Raw genomic sequence first — 17,916 nt, forward strand, 5'->3', positions numbered from 1 at the left:
ATATGACATACTTCATGCTTGTCATTGTAGCGTCGTAAATTGTATGCACTTGCTAGGGTGGTACAATTTCACACCTAGTTTAGCACCCGCCTTGGCGCATTTTGCATTTTGCATCGCATTTCCCCTTTAGCACTTAATTAATTAAATTAATTAGGTCTAGGGTTCTATTTTATCATCTCCCATATCATAAAGTTGGGCCCTTTTCATTAAAGTGTGCCCCTTTCATTTTATTCTTCCAATACATCATTTAATCAAAAACCCTAATTAGGCCTTCTTTTGAACTTGGGGGCTTGATTTCGGGGGTCAAAACATCTCGAAATCACCTGTAACTTCGAGATTCTCTCTAAAATCATCATATCTGACGGCCCTAAAAATTTGGTGAAAGGTTGCCAGGACCATGGCGCCCGGAGTGCACACGGTCCTGGACATTTTTCCCAAAATTTTAGGAGCACGATCCAATCATAAAATAAAGCTTAACCTCAAGAAATTGGCAGGATATTCAATCTCTAGGTCGGCCAAAAGTTGGAATTAAGACCTAGGGTTTCATATATAAGAGCTCTCTTTCTTCATTTGAAAGGATCCAGAATTTTGGTTTCAAGGGCCTTCTATGCAGTGAAAGAGCAGATCTTTGAAGACTTCAACAACATTCAACATCCATCCATCAAGCATTTATCAATTTCATTCATCCATTTAGGGCTTTGAAGACATTGAAGAGCAATAGGGGATCACCGACTAAAGATTGGCTTGTACCCCTCCCTTGGGGTTGGGTATGATTTCATGTTGTTTTCATGTCTTTGCATAAGCCTCATTATATCACTTGTATTCATGCTTTAGATCTCTTTGCATCTTGATTTGGAGCATTTACATTATCATTTACAAGCAATTAGGGTTTACTTTCTAGGTTGCTCTAGCTTGCTTACTTTCATTTTAGGATCTTGCACACACAAACTTTTACTATACAACTTGGCTATTCGTGGAGGTGGAAATCACCAAAGTGGGGGTTTGACTAAGGCAAAACCCTATATAGCCGCCCACCACACCTTTTCAGATATAAGTGCAGGTTTCAGAATTCGGACGACGCCGCAAGTTGCAAATCTGACGGAAGCAGACTGAGACAGTACTCCACACCAAATTGCAGAGCAAAAGACTAGGATAGGGGCGTGGGGCACCCTGGTCCTACTAGGATAGGGGTGCTGGGCGCCCTGGTCCTTCTGTCAAACAACAAGTTTTCAACACTTTCTGACAGCTTTTCAGGGGCAGAATTAGGACAGTGGTGCCCGTGCCCCCGTCCCGAACATTTTCATTCATATTTTAACATCGGGTACACATTTACATTCTTATCTTGTCCTTGTGTTTACAGCTTTCCATTATTTAAGTTCAATTCTGCAATCTTGTTATTAGTTCATATTTGCACTTTGGGGTTAGGGATTGAACTTGCATCATTCTATCTATCATTTGCAGCAAAGGAATATAAATCCTAATAGGTAGCCCGTGGCTCTCTCTTCCACAAAAAGAAGTAGCCAATTGTGTGATACCTCTAGGCTCTTTCGTATTCCACAAATGTGTGATTGAAAGTGAGATTAGGGCATGTTTGCTTAGTGTCACTTTTTCCCCCACACATTTTGGTGAACCCGACGTGAACTCCAATCTTCTCTAATTCTGATTTATGTTTTCAAATTTGAGTGTTTATGCTATTTCAAATTCAAATTTTCATTTACAAGTTTTAATTTCTTGCAAGATTAAAAAAAAAAATTAGAGGAAATTTTTGCTAAAACCCTAATTTTTTTCAATTCAAAGTTGAACTTGTGGATAGCTTAATTGGGATCAATAATTTCAAATCTAAATTTCATTTTCTAAATCTACATTCTAAGTGCTTGCATTGTTTAAAATTAAACATTTCCTTCTATTTTGCATGTGTTATCATTTGAAAGAGGAAAATTGTTGTCATGATGCATTCATTTCATAAATGTGATAATGGGTTAGCTTCCCTTGTTTCAATTTTTCCTTCTCCTAAAGAACCTCCCCCCATCTATAACAACATTTTAGTGCCTAAAATAGTTTCTACCAATCCCTTTGAGACTCTCCCATGCTCTAAGGATGAAGACTTTAAGAGTGATCTTGACAATTCTCCTAAAATGTGCCCTTCCTATTTAGCTATTCTAGAGGAAGAGAATGATATCATAAACACCTTTCTTAATGTTACTTCATCTTCCCTACATGATGCCTCTCTAAGTGAAAAGATATTGATGGACATTGACTTATTTTCTCCTAAAGTTGGTCCTTCCAATGGGGGCATGTTAGTGCAACAAGAGGTTATGAACACTTCTTTCAAAGATCTCCTTCCTAAGCATGAATCTTTGGAGAAATATGTTCATGTTCCTCCCAAAAAAAACTCCCTTCATGAAGATCCTTTTGTGCAAGAAGATGACATTATCCCTACATTTCCTAGTGATGGCATTTCCTTTTCCAACAAAATTCCAACTAGAGATGATGAATTAATGATAAATGCTTACCCTTCTCCTAAAGTTTGTCTTACCCATAAGCATCCCTTAGAGAAAAAAGATGAAATAATAAGAAATTTCCTTAATTCTCTCTCCCCTAAAGATCATATTGAACATATTTTGAGGAAAGAGGATGAGTTTAACACATCTATTGATGCTCTCCCTCCTAAGGATGGGGAATTAATAAACAATGTCATCTCCTCTCCCGAAATTGACAATACTTCAAACATTCCTTTCAACAAACTCGCTATTTGGGATGAACCATTAGAAGAAGGTGTAGATTATTCTCTACCCCATGAGAGAACCCTAGCCAAAGGGGATGAAATCAATATTGAAAACTCCCTTGATAGTTTCTCACCTTCCTTGAATCTCAATTATTCTCCCTCTAAAAATAAAGCATCTCCCTCTCCTCAACTTGGTTCTACTCATAAGGATACCCTAGTTCAAAGCAAGATGGTTAACATCTCTTTCAAAGAGCTCTCTCTCAAAAGTGAGACTTTAGAGAGTGATGTTGATCCTTCTCCTAGAGAGTTTATTCCCCATGTAGATCCTTTGATGATAGAGGATGATATGACCTTTCCTAGTATTACTCTGCCTACTAGAACATCAATGCCTACCCCTTGTCTCTCTCCTAAAATTGATTTAATCCATGATAAGATCTTAGTGCAAGAGAAGACTATCAATAATTCTTCCAACACTTTTGTTCATTCCTCTAAACCATCTTCAATCAATTTGATACATGTGAATGAAACACCTAACAAACCTCTCTTCACTGTCCAAGGTGCTTGTCCTTCTCAAAATTCTCAACCTTTAAATAAGCCTATCTTAGTGGTCCAAGGTGGTTATGCTAATGATTCTTTTTGCACTCCTAAGAAACCTATTATTACTGTGCAAGGAGGTTATTCTACTAAGAGCCCTTATGAGTATACTAAGCAACTGACTAGAGAGAGTTATAATGCGGTTGCTCATACTTATCATACTAGAAATAATAGGCAGCCTAATCCTCCTCTAGTTATCCCAACTTCTCTTCCTAATCCTCAACCTATTCTTCCTCAAGCTCCTCGTATTTCACAAGTTCTTGGTAAGGACTATGATCTCATAGAACAACTTAAAGCTACCCCTGCTAAGATATCCCTTTGGGATTTGATCCAAACTTCTTCTGCTCATCATGGAATGTTACAAGATGCCTTGAAAGATTTGAATGTTCCTCCACCTAATACATCTAGTAATATAGTGTCTTTGGTTAACTCTATGATGAATCCTAAAGCTCAAATTGTGTTTACTCAAGATGAGTTGCCTACTAGTGAAATTCAACATCAATATGATCCCTTGATGATTGTGGTTATCATAAATGACACTGCTATAAGACGAACACTGGTAGATAATGGTTCTGGCCTTAATGTGTGTAGCATTAATCTATTGCATAAGATGAATGTGGATACATCCCTTATTGAGCCAGACTCTCGTCGCATTCGAGGCTTTGATAATGTGGCTAAGTCTTCATTAGGTATTATCACCTTACCCATCACAGTGGGACCTGTTACTTTGCCTACTCCTATCCATGTTATGTTGAGAAATCTAACATACAACTTGTTATTAGGGAGACCTTGGATTCATAGTATGCAAGCTGTCCCCTCTAGATTGTATAGACAAGTTAAATTTATTTATAATAATAAGACATATACCTTGATAGGTGATACTAATTTTCAAGCTTGTTTGCAAACATCTACTTCCAAAGGGAGTTCTTCTAAGCCTCCCTCTTCTAGTGATGACTCATTAAACAAGACACCTATGGATGAATCATCACCCTCTGATAATCAAAATTCTTTGGACGAGTCTGAACTTCCTGAAGAAGATTCTTCTCAACTTGAATCTACACATGAAAAGGCTTTTTATCCTGAGAAGGTTCTCGCAGAAGACGATTGGGGATCCCTTGATTTCAATCCCACCTTTGTAGGTGAGTATAGGGTTCCTCCTAGAGAGCTTAAAGTTAAAAAGAAGGAAGAAACTAGAGATCAATCAGTCTTACCTGAACCTATGAGCAATAATTTTGTGGCCGCTTCTCAAACTTCTTCCCCTCACACGTCTAATTCTGAAAAATTTGATTCTTTGTCTTATGAAAAACCACCTTTTCTTTCTAAAATGGCTAATCATTATGGTCGTGGTTTTCATATTTTGGCGAAGAGTGGCTATAGTGGAAATGGTTGTGGCGCAAATGAACAAGGAATTAAAGTTCCTTTAGAACATAACATGCATGAATATTCATTTAGACTTGGATATAATCTTTCTAAGCCCACCAAAGCATCTAAAAGACCATCTCTCAATGTGAATGCTATATTTAGTAGTGATGATGATCTCACTTCAACTAAATTGTCTTCTACTTCTATCAACTCTCATTCCCCTCATAAGGAAATATTGGCGATGAACAAATCTCTTTATGACTCCCCTCAAATTTCTAAATCCACTTATGAATCTTTATCTCCTATTCATCATAAAGTCCTTTCCTCCAGGGATAAGGCTCTAATAAATTACACTCATCTCTCTTCTAAGATTTCTCATAACTTTCCTTCTTCAATTTTTATCATTTTATACATGTTTTTGATCTCACTTATAGTTGAGCATTTAGCATGTCATATTCAAATACCTCATTGAGTCTATCATGTCTTTAAATAACATTAATGGCTATTATGTTGCTCATCATTATGTGACATTGGTAGCTCATTTACTGGGGGCTCATTGTCATTCATGATGGTACAATTTCAAGTGCAATCATATTTTTGAAGCAACATAATAGCCTAATTTTCTATGTTATCTCTTATTCCTATGGGGACAAGAGTGATTTCATACTTCTCTTCTTTTTATGGTTAAAATTTCCCTTTGGGGTAATAGTGTGGAAATATTGATCATCTTTTCTTTAGAATCCTCTTTTTCTAGATATGGGAGAAGATGTGTATTCTCTTTCTTATCCTACCCACTTCTTGTGAGGAGCATTTTACATACAGTAATGTCTTGCTTGCATGAACTCATGTGAGTATGTAGTACATTTTGCTTATGTCTAAATCTCTCCCTGGAAGATTGTGTAAGTCCTTCTCATTGTCCTTATCCTTGGGAGGCATTGATCTTTCCTTATTTTTATCTAAGGATCCACTTTTTCCTATTTTGTGGATGGTGTGAACTTTGTTACTTGATGTTATTCCTTGTATGCATTTGTTGTTGTTTGTTCAAGGATTCTCTCTTACAAGAGGTGTAAGTCCTTGACTACAACCTCTTTTGCACTTGGTAAAATACATCCATAATGAATTCATTCTCCCAATTGGGTTAAAAAGAGCGTCATCCTTCATTAAGAATCACTTTCACCTCGCAAAAGAAGGAAGTATTGCATTCTTATTCTTTTCTTTGTCTTATTCTAGAAGATGTTATATTTGTCTAACACAATTCCTCTCGGGGATAGGTGTCTTTTGTACAAAGATCTCTTCTCCTCTAAGGATCTCCTTTACACATACTACAAGATATCCCTTTTTCAACTATCTTATCCTTGCTTAAAGAGTGCAAAACTCTCTTGCTTGGATCTATGACATTGTTGCATTTTTGGGGTATCTTCTTTTGTGATGAAGGTAGGTATCCTTGTTCTACTTTGCTTATGACATAAACATTACACTTTTTGAGCAATGGGTCATTCTCAAAACCAGAGCACAGACTCTTAGAGCAAGATGTCTCCATTTTTCTTTTATGCAAGGTGATTATTCTCGGAACCAGAGCACAGACTCTTAGAGCGAGATGTCACGCTTTTGTACTATACATATACAGGTTGTAGCATACTCGGGCATAGACTCCTATGAGGTGCTTCTAACCTCACTTACACACACATGCATGAGGTTGAGTGGAACTAGCGGCATAAGGATAGACTTTCTCACTCTCCTCCCTTACCTGGATCACCTAGACAGACTCTAGGGGCTAGTTTTCCATGTCCTTTTTCCCATGGATCACCTAGACAAGATCTAGGGGCGAGAAGTCCATGTTTTCTCTCTCACTATTCTTCTCATGGATCACCAATGTGTGTATTCATGCTTTTTTCCTTTCTTTTCTTCTCTTTGCATTTTGTTTCCATTTACATCCTTCATCTTGTGTTAGAGAACTCTCAAATCCTCACACTCTTTGTTGTGTTGGAATTGAGATTTGGTCCTCTTTCTTACCAAATGATTCTCCATTAGTTTTTGATCTCATATCAAACCTTCTTGTGAGCATTTGTCATCAATATTCTTTAACAATTCAAAGTGGTAAACATGATACCCTGTTTCAACTCACTAAAATTAGCAAGCCGAAACAGGAGGGGGCATATAGCTACCCTTGAATTTTCATCACCCTCCTTAGTAAGCATTAGGTGATTTTATGATCTAACGTGTGTTTTGTAGGGTGCGGTTCCTAACTGTGTACTGCGGATACCGTTGGGGGCTTCGTTCGACAGACTTATGGATATATCCTTTTTCAAATAATGTTTACTTTTTTGTACTTTAGCTTGCATATGCACATAGTGTTCATATGACCGCTAAAGTGGGAGCTAAATGTAGTGTCATAAATTGTATGCACTTGCTAGGGTGGTATAATTTCACACCTAGTTTAGCACCCGCCTTGGCGCATTTTGCATTTTGCATCGCATTTCCCCTTTAGCACTTAATTAATTAAATTAATTAGGTCTAGGGTTCTATTTTATCATCTCCCATATCATAAAGTTGGGCCCTTTTCATTAAAGTGTGCCCCTTTCATTTTATTCTTCCAATACATCATTTAATCAAAAACCCTAATTAGGCCTTCTTTTGAACTTGGGGGCTTGATTTCGGGGGTCAAAACATCTCGAAATCACCTGTAACTTCGGGATTCTCTCTAAAATCATCATATCTGACGGCCCTGAAAATTTGGTGAAAAGTTGCCAGGACCATGGCGCCTGGAGTGCACACGGTCCTGGACATTTTTCCCAAAATTTTAGGAGCACGATCCAATCATAAAATAAAGCTTAACCTCAAGAAATTGGCGGGATATTCAATCTCTAGGTCGGCCAAAAGTTGGAATTAAGACCTAGGGTTTCATATATAAGAGCTCTCTTTCTTCATTTGAAAGGATCCAAAATTTTGGTTTCAAGGGCCTTCTATGTAGTGAAAGAGTAGATCTTTGAAGACTTCAACAACATTCAACATCCATCCATCAAGCATTTATCAATTTCATTCATCCATTTAGGGCTTTGAAGACATTGAAGAGCAATAGGGGATCACCGACTAAAGATTGGCTTGTACCCCTCCCTTGGGGTTGGGTATGATTTCATGTTGTTTTCATGTCTTTGCATAAGCCTCATTATATCACTTGTATTCATGCTTTAGATCTCTTTGCATCTTGATTTGGAGCATTTACATTATCATTTACAAGCAATTAGGGTTTACTTTCTAGGTTGCTCTAGCTTGCTTACTTTCATTTTAGGATCTTGCACACACAAACTTTTACTATACAACTTGGCTATTCGTGGAGGTGGAAATCACCAAAGTGGGGGTTTGACTAAGGCAAAACCCTATATAGCCGCCCACCACACCTTTTCAGATATAAGTGCAGGTTTCAGAATTCGGACGACGTCGCAAGTTGCAGATCCGATGGAAGCAGACTGAGATGGTACTCCACACCAAATTGTAGAGCAAAAGACCAAGACAGGGGCATGGGGTGCCCTGGTCCTGCTAGGACAGGGGCACTGGGCGCCTTGGTCCCTGGGACAGGGGTGCTGGGCACCCTGGTCCTTCTGTCAGACAGCAAGTTTTCAACACTTTCTGACAGCTTTTCAGGTTGCAAAACAGCAGTTTCAGGGGCAGAATCAGGACAGTGGCGCCCGCGCCCCCATCCCAAACATTTTCATTCATATTTTAACACTGGGTATGCATTTACATTCTTATCTTGTCCTTGTGTTTACAGCTTTCCATTGTTTAAGTTCAATACTGCAATCTTGTTATTAGTTCATATTTGCACTTTGGGGTTAGGGATTGAACTTGCATCATTCTATCTATCATTTGCAACAAAGGAATAGAAATCCTAATAGGTAGCCCATGGCTCTCTCTTCCACAAAAAGAAGTAGCCAATTGTGTGATACCTCTAGGCTCTTTCGTATTCCACAAATATGTGATTGAAAGTGAGATTAGGGCATGTTTGCTTAGTGTCACTTTTTCCCCCACACAGTCATGATGAACCTTGTGGAGGTCATTTTGCAGCCAAGAGAATAACTTTTAAGATATTAATTATAGGCTACTATTGGCCAATCTTGCACAAGGATGCAGCTCACTACACCAGGAAATGTGACAGGTGCCAAAGAATGGGCATACCAACTCGGTCTAATGAAATGCCTCTATACCCTTGGGTGGTTGTTAAGCCATTTGATAAATGGGGATTAGACTTTGTTGGACCAATCAATCCACCATCCAATGGTCGCTCCTATATCCTTGTTTGTACTGATTATGTTACTAAATTGGTAGAGGTCAAAGCCTTCAAGCATGCCCGAGATAATAAAGTGGCCGAGTTCTTATATGAAGAAATTTTTACTCGGTATGGAGTTCCTAGAGAAATAGTAACAGATCAAGGGGAACAGTTTACTTCTACTCTAATCACAACCCTAGTTAATGAATACAATGTTAGGCACAAGAAATCCACTCCTTATCATCCATAGGCCAATGGACAGGCAGAGGTTACTAACAGGGAGCTTGAATCAATAGTAACAAAAATAGTAGCCTTTAACAGAAAAGATTGGTGTAGCAGACTCTTTGAGGTTGTATGGGCTTATAGAACCACCTAGAAAACTACCATAGGGTTTACACCATTTCAAATGGTGTATGGAAGAAAAGAAATGATGCCTATTGAGTTTGAACATAAAACTTTGAGAATGACTATTTCCTTAGATATGACACTTTTTGCAACACAAGAAGAAAGGATCCTGCAGCTTAATGCTCTGGATGAAATAAAAAAATCTGCCCTGCAGCATACTAAATCTATTCAAAATCAACGCATGAAATGGAATGATCTCTATGTCAGGGATAAATCATTCAAGGAAGGTGATTGGGCTCTTCTCTATGACTCTAGGTACCAAGATAACATAGGCAAATTACAGACCAGATTGTTAGGCCCTTATGAAATAGTTGAGACATTTCCCAATGGTGTTTCTATATTATCTACCATAGATCTTGTTAGGTTTAAATTGTTAGTTAACAGTCATCAGCTACGCCTATACCATAAACCTCTAAGAAAAGATGACTTCCTGTGGCATTTTTCCACTTCTTCGCATGCCGAGATTCCTGCAGTGACTGATGATGGCTTGGTCGTCACCACTCCATCTTAATATCTATCCGGTATGATCATAATAAATGCTTCTTCATCTCAAGGAAGCACTTTTTTGCATAATAAATATCTCCTTTCGTATTCACTCATTTCTTTCCTTTCACTTCACCCATTATCACATCACTCTCCATGCATGGTAGCATCATATCTTCAAGCTGCAGTCATTCTCATGTGATATCAGGTACACTCGTGTGTTATTATTTTTGCTTCATATGGATAATTAAACCATATTACTTTTCATTATGATATTTTGTATACAATCATTTAAGTTAATCCTCCTCCGCATGTGTGGACACCTGTCAAGCCTTACGTTTGGGGGGGGGAAGTACACTGATAATTATTTTGCCAAATAATTGTGATGTCCTCTCGAATTGCATTGTATTTTTCAAAAAATTCTAGTTTGAGGTAATATCTTTTGTTTTGTTTTGTCTGTCTGTTTGGAGTTATTTTTGAGAATGTAGCTAGATTTTGACCAAGGAAAGGCACATTGAGTACATTACAGTGTGAAACTTAGTGCAGTGTTTGAACAGATTTATGCCATTATAAAATTGAAATTTTTATCACTGCGATGGGTGGTCCGCCTGTTCGACATGAGCTGACAGTCCATGAAGTTATCCTTCAAGACCAGGATTGTGAACCAATATTCAGGAATAGTGGATGGCTTGATTATTTCATAAAGTTGACAGAGTTTGATGAAGAAATTGCGAGGGAATTTACCCGCACACTATCAAATGGAGAAGCTCAGGTAAAAGGTTTAAGAGTAATGGCTACAAAGGAAAGGATAGCAGAGGTAACTGGGCTACCAACATATGGGGAGAAGTACTCAAAGTCCAAGGATGCATGCAATGCAAGGGAAGAATTTACATGTCCCAAAGACCCCCCATTAGTAGTAGATAGGCAAGGAGCCGAGTGAGAATCCCTTCCACCTGAATGGAGAGCAGTGGTATTGTATGTCTTAAAATATTTAACATGCAAAGGAAGGTTTTCATGTCTGCATTCTCATCACTTCAAGCTCCTAAGTCATTTTTACCATGGAAGAAGGGTGATCATTCCAAGCTTATTGTACAACCTTCTTTCTATAAGTGCAACAGAGACCCAAAAAGGTAGGCCTCACTCTATTTCTCACCATTGTGTAATCAAGCTTTTAGTTGAAAAATCCTTGAGAGATATTTCTCTGATGCTCTAGAATGAATTTGTTGAAACCAGAATGTTTAGGGTAGAGCACATAGTTGTAGAGGAACCACTTCCATCATAGGAACAAGAAAACCTTATAGAACCTAGTTCCCCTCTTGAACCCTCATCCTGTTTTGAAACCTTTAGAACAAAATCTTCCTGCAGCAAAGGAACCCTTAAAAAAAGAAGTTGAAACAGGGGTTCCTCCTCAAGGTTTAAGAAACACTAGGGTTGTTGCATGGAAGGAAAAGGGCAAAGAAAAACATGTTGATATAGAGCAAGAGGAGACATATAGTAAAAATGAGAATGTACCGCTTCGTGCAGCCAAGAAGAGAAGAATTGTAAAACCAGTTCCTGTAGAAACTGTTAATATAGTTGAGGAGGTGGCTACAGGAAGTAGTCTTGCAGTTAGAAAAGGGAAAGCTCAAAGAAGTAGTGGTAGGCTCCATAAGAAGTATAAAAACCAAGAACAATCAACCGAGCCAAAAATTACCATCTTGATCAACTCCCCAGAATGAGATCAATATAGTCTGCTTCAACATGATATTCCTCCTTCTCCATCTAATGAACCTCAAATAGAACATGAAGAGGAGGAAGAATTGCAAAATAAGGGGGAAGAGCAAGAGCTGCAACTTCAGAAAGAAGAGGAGCTTCCAAATATAGAGCAGCCATAGAAAGGAGTAGATTTTGAGAGATTAAATAGTTTAGCATATGTTGTAGAGTAGGTTATTGAATCAAGGAGTAAAACGGAAATGAAGAAACCCAGGGCACTTGCTCATAGACCACCTACCTCTCTTACTAGTCATGCAGTGGGACTTTGTCTTTATGAGGATTGGGAACTCGAGAAAGTAAAGATGCAGATGATAATCGACGGCAGAAGAAGGTTATTGAGCAGAAGGATGAGGAAATAGCCCAACTTAAAGCTAAGGTGGAAAAAATAGCCACCATGGTTCCATAGTTGATGCAATGTCGAGCTCCTCCTCGTGTCTACTCCCTATATTTAAAAGAATAGCACATCAGTTTCCAAATGATGAGGATTGTTAGGGATTTGAGTCCTTCATTGCAAACACCAGAAGAATTTTATAGTGCTTTTTAGACATCTCCTACAACAATCAAAAACTTACTATGTGAATTGTATGTCCATAACTATGTTGTCCTTGATGATGTTAATTAGAAACCTCTCCTTTACATTGGAGATATTCAGTTGAGGGCTCTTATGTCACGGATGCAGAATGAAATATCAAGGGGAGAGCAGTTTCAGGTGCATCATAGGGAAGAAATTGAGCTTTCATTACCCTTAAGGGTTGAATCAAGAGAACCCAAGCGATTTTATTTTGATTGGCAAAAGATTGTTTATGAACTAGACTATGCAAAGGAAATGCTAACCCTTAGGGAAGAAGTGTATAAAGAATATGAACAGATGGCTCCATGGAAAGGACATGAAGCAAAATAACATATAGTCCAACGCTGGGATAGCCTAACAGATGAATTAAAGCAATCTAAGCCACACTCTGTGAAAAATTATTATGCAGCATTAAACAGAGCACCCAAGTACATGCACTTGGGAAGGACAAAGGGATGACATTGGCTTCCTCTTTGTTTTCAGCCTCCAATCCTCCTATGGCCACTAATGGCCTATAGAGATAGTGACCCACCATATAGTGAAGAAGCAGAACATACCAGGTGGAAGAGATTGGAAAAAATGAAAGGATTCTATAGGAGCTTAAAGAATTGCGGTTTTGGGTAGGTTACCCCAGGCAATTTCTGAACTAATGCCAGAATCTGAAATTTTCCTGTTGCTGGAGGATCATCGAGAAGTTAGGTTAGGGGGAGATGATGAGTCTAAACAATGGCTCTAATTTTATAAATTTTTGATATAATACTCCTACTTAGGCCTTATAGTTAGATGACATTTGGATTATAATGTTTTCCTAAGATGATACCTTTAAAGTATTTTGAAACTAGTTTAACCTATACCTAAGGGTGTCATATAGTGGTTTTAAATGATCTGTCTATGCAAATATATAAATTTAATTATAAATATAATTTATAATATATCATGTTAGCATTAGTATATACACATGTTGTTGTGCGTGTTAACATCTTGATGTAGGGTCAGCAAAGGTTAGGCAAAGACATATGGTGGTTCAAAAGATCATCAAGTGTGTAACTGCAATACAGACCTAGTCAAGGAAATGCAGTTATGATTAGGATTAGTGGACCGGTTCTTTAGTAGATTGATTAATGAAAACATTTATAACTTCTCTTAGTGGATCTTAGATCTAGGAGGTGGTCATGCTATATTTTCTCAGGTGAAGGACAAATGTTGTTCCACTGTCCTGTGCTGACTTCTTCTTCTTCTTTTGTTAAATAAATTATGTTCACCTATTCCTTAGGAATGTGGGCAGTTAGTTAGAAGTTTGTTATAAGCTTTCCTATAAATAAAAGGGATCTCTCACCTCTCGGGGATAGCAGAGAAAAAGATAGTATTTCGTAATACACAGTTTTTTGGTGTTATGTATGTATTTTCCAAAAAAGATGAAATAAAAGAGATCAAGTAATTTTGGATGATTAGATAAGTGTAATCTAAAGTTTTGGAAATACTCACTCAAGGGGGCCCACTTGGTGAGTAATCGTTGGTATGTTTTAAACTATTTTTCATACTTCTATTATAGTTGTTTTCTGTAGTTGTCTATTCATGCAGCCATAGGAAACAGTTCTCATGTCTGTTCTTGCAGCCACGACAGCAGAGTAGTTCCTGCTGCTCATCAAAATTCTATCTTTTAACAGTAATCATTTAAGGCAATTTCCTATTGTAGGATTAAGTATTAGTTTATTAGAGATTCTGTGTGCTTACTTTAAGAAGAATTCCTTTCCTGCAATTATATAAAATGGTTGCAATATGAACTTGGTGCACATACAGTGTTGGCCCATTACAAGTTTACGTCCCTGGTTGATAACTAAATGAGCCTTTGCCATAGGAAAAGCTAGCTAATTAAGGATATTCAATCTATGAATTGTGTTTTATCACTTAGTTACCATTCCAGTTGTGAGGACCAACATTACTCATGATATGCCAAAGTCAGAATAACTTCCTGAAGGTGTAAAAATCACATACTTTGAACTAGACAATAAGTATATGCAAGAGGATCCTATTGATACTGAACCTATAGATATAATAGATGATGATACCGATGATGATGATAATGTTGCTAACACTACTGACAATGTAGATGTTTTGAAGTTGATGTATAGATGTTTGATACTCAGCAGGAATGAAGAGAAAGAAGCAGACAAAAGATCAACTGAGCAATCGGTGAATGCACAGTCAACAAAGACTCGGACTGCACTAATCAATGTAAGTGCAAATGCAAATTTAATTGTTACTATTGAGGATAATTAAAAGGATTCAGTTGATAAGGAAGAGGAAGCACCGATGAAAGAACAAACTGTTGAAAATATGCAATAGGTCAAAGACACCACTAAGGAAGAGGAGACAGAAAAAGATAAGGAGGAAGAAAAGAAAACAAAGAAGGTAGAAGAGGATAGGATAACAAAAGAAATAAAAACAACTCCTAAGGTACCTCATGAATCCAAACTAAAGAAAATAATAGTTGATGATGATGATGACTCCGTGAGCATAAAAGGTCCTATTAATATGGACAATTTGAGTTCTTTAGAGTTAATGGAGATTGTTATTGCAATGCAATCCCGTGCACAAAATAAAATATTGAAGGAACAACAAAGAGAAGCAGAGACTATAAGGACCGTTGTTGATATTTTGTCAAGTCTCCTACCAGAAACTGATACAAAACATTTGGCTACCCCTATTGCCAAACTTAGACAGTTAGTTGTTAGTGTCGGCGAACAACTTAAATCCCTTGAAGAAGCTGCATGCATTTCTATTGAAAAGGATTACAAGAAGAAAATGGGAGAACAGTTAATGGTTGAGATAGATAAAGGCAAAGTAGCCCTAACTATGAATAAAGACTTGTTGAAGACTGGATTGGAAACCAACTATAAGATTTTGGCTAATATTTCCCAATTTTTACTATTTTGTTTAGACTTAAGAAAGAAGAGAGCTGATACTGAGAAGACAATACAAAAGTGAAGTGAAACTTTCATACCGGTACAGGACTCAGTGATCACTTTTGGTAAAAAGGTTGTTGATTTACAACACCAGTTAGAACTTTGTGAACATGAGCAAGTGAAATGGGTCTGATCACTGAAAGAACTCTAGATTCAACTACTTCTGAAAGTAGATATTCTTTAGAGAGCATTCAAGGAGTTAGGGGCAATTTTGGCTACTCCTAAGATGAGTACAATTGATGATATGGAGGAGTTTGTAGCACAGATCTTGACACATGTTGAGATTATCGAGACACTGTTAGAAACATGGGACAATGATCTTAAGTAGTTGAAGTTTCATTACAGTGATGTTTTCTTGAGAATTTCATTGTAAAGACCTTAACACTTTTATTTTTATATATACATGCAATTTTGCTGACAAATTTTGATGTATTGTATGTACTTTACTTCTTTATTTGGCATTGTTGTCAAAGGAGGAGTAGAAATAGTTAAGAGTCCAGTAAACTTTTTGTATGTACTCTTAAGGGGGAGTAATGATTTCATTTTTGTAATGGCATGCAATTTCTAAGGTGAATGTATGTCATGAAGTTTTTTGTTTTGCACACTTGGTTGACAAAATTTTTCCTAAGTGTTGTCATCAATGCCAAAGGGGGAGATTGTTGGCATTTGATCATTTGAACTAAACTGGTAATGTGTTTGATGCAACTGGTATATGTTTGTTGTGCATAGAGATTAGATTTATGTATGATGACTATTTTGTATATTGTCATTGATGGTAACTATGTTTCTTTGAGTCATCTAAGTCCTACAATTCAACTGGCTAGACTTAACCAGTAAAGTAGAGACACTTTCTATCAAAACCAGTGATTAGGACTTCAACCGATAAATGATAGATAGTGTTACATTCCGACAACTAGTACATGAGAATCATGAAGATTGAGATGATGCGGTTTTACAACAGCATTGAAGACTATCATATGAAGATATGTTCATGACCGCATGTGCTAAATCAATCAAATGAACAAGATTTGTTTGATAGAATAGATTAGTTGATGGAGTCTTAACCGGTAGTGATGAAAATCAAACAGATCGGTAAAACGACACAAAATTGGATTTGTTATGTCGGTGGCCGACATAACTAAAGTGTACAATGCAATATTGTCTAGATACATTGAACCTAGGGAATTGTAACAAGGTTCTAGCTGACCTTATGATGATTTTAATTGTGTGATGAGGCATGAAAGGATATATATACATGAGCTTGATAGTGTGATACATGTCGAGAGAATTTTGTATTTCATATAGTGTGATGATCAGAGGAGTTGAGAGATGAAGTCCTTTTGATGTTGTCATGTTCTGAAGTGGATCTTATCAAACACATAAGTTGTTATACTGAGATCATTTGTACTTGTTGTCTCCCTAACAGTTGCAGCAAGAAAATCCTCTTACAAGGTCATTCCTAACAGGGTGCAGTCATAGCCTAACAGTTCTAATCATTAAATCCTCTAACCAGGTGTCACATTCACTTGTGTTTATAAATCCCAATTACTTGGGTGGCTCCTAACAGAGTTGATCCTCACATACCTTTTTGTAAAGCTCTTAAATGGGATTAGACACTTCTAACAGGGTGTTCCCCTAATCGGGTATTGTAGATCTTAACTGGTCAGATATCTATATTGCAGATAGTGGATCTTGTGGGTACTAACTCCCACCGTGGTTTTTCCCATTTGGGTTTTCCACATATAAACTCTTGTGTCATGTGGTTTATGCTTTATGTGGTGATTGTATACTTGGTGTTATTTCTTACATGTCTATTGAATTTTAAGTTGGTGAAATTGATATTCAGTTTTGTATTATTTTTACTATCACCTATGTCCAAATTTGTTACTCTGGTAATAGTAACCATGAAAGTTTGGAACATACTGGTTAGATTGCCTTGGTCCTAAAAAATGTCTACCTCACCAAGGGTCTTCCTTTCATGCTCTTGAATCTAGTAAATCCTTCATGATCAACTCTTGCATTTCTCCTAGTATTTGCATTCTGGTACATTGAGTGTGGCCTCTAGTTTATTGATTGTGTATACCAATTTGTGTGATGATTTCTAACTGCTTTTGCATAAGTCTTCTTATCGATATCCTTGCTTATTGTGAATGTATTCTTCTCTTCACCTTCACTTGAAGAGGTGACTTGTATCTCCTTACCAGATTTGTCTTTTCTATTTGAACTTTTTCCCTCTTCAAATCCCACTGGTATCTTTAGATTGCTTCTATTTTCTCAACATCTTGTCTAAGGCTTTGGTGCTACCCTCATATTTTATCCTCATTTTCACTTCATCCTTACTCTCTTCAAGATCTTTTATGAGCTTCACTATTTCTGCTTCCAGATCTTGATGCTCCTTTTCCTTCTTCATTAGATTAGAGGATGTAACTTCACATATCCTCTTGGCTTCTTCCAGCTAGAGTTTCAAGTTAGAGATAACTTGACTGGACTCATCCAAGGATTGATTCAAGAGATCTTGTTCTTCTACTGTAGAAAGCTTGACCTTCTTCATTTCTCTTCTTATCTGACTTAACTCCTCAAGAGCACTTATGAGCTCACCTTCTAGATCCACTTCAGCTTTAATGTCTTCTTCTTCCTCATCTTCACCAACCAGTTCATCTAGTACCATAAAGAGATTAAATTCTCTTTCATTCTCATGGTAGTCATCTTCTAATGCACTTTCTTCATTTGTGCCATCATCCTCAATAGTATATAAGCTATTCTTCTTCTTGTAGCTTCTTCTTCCTTGCTAATA

General features: G+C 37.3%; 1 protein-coding gene across 1 annotated transcript; it reads left to right on the forward strand.

Annotated features, from left to right (window-relative positions):
• Positions 1–9,408: 9,408 nt before the first annotated feature.
• LOC131857683 (uncharacterized) lies at positions 9,409–9,861 on the forward strand. Its single transcript, XM_059210385.1, has one exon. It carries the CDS (start codon positions 9,409–9,411, stop codon positions 9,859–9,861), a length of 453 nt encoding a protein of 150 aa, XP_059066368.1.
• Positions 9,862–17,916: the final 8,055 nt, after the last annotated feature.

This window comes from Cryptomeria japonica, chromosome 8, assembly GCF_030272615.1.
Source record: "Cryptomeria japonica chromosome 8, Sugi_1.0, whole genome shotgun sequence".
Classification (NCBI taxonomy): domain Eukaryota; kingdom Viridiplantae; phylum Streptophyta; class Pinopsida; order Cupressales; family Cupressaceae; genus Cryptomeria; species Cryptomeria japonica.

Coding starts and splice junctions, on each gene's coding strand:
- LOC131857683 (XM_059210385.1), top strand. CDS start 9,409: ATGACTATTTCCTTAGATATGACACTTTTTGCAACACAAGAAGAAAGG.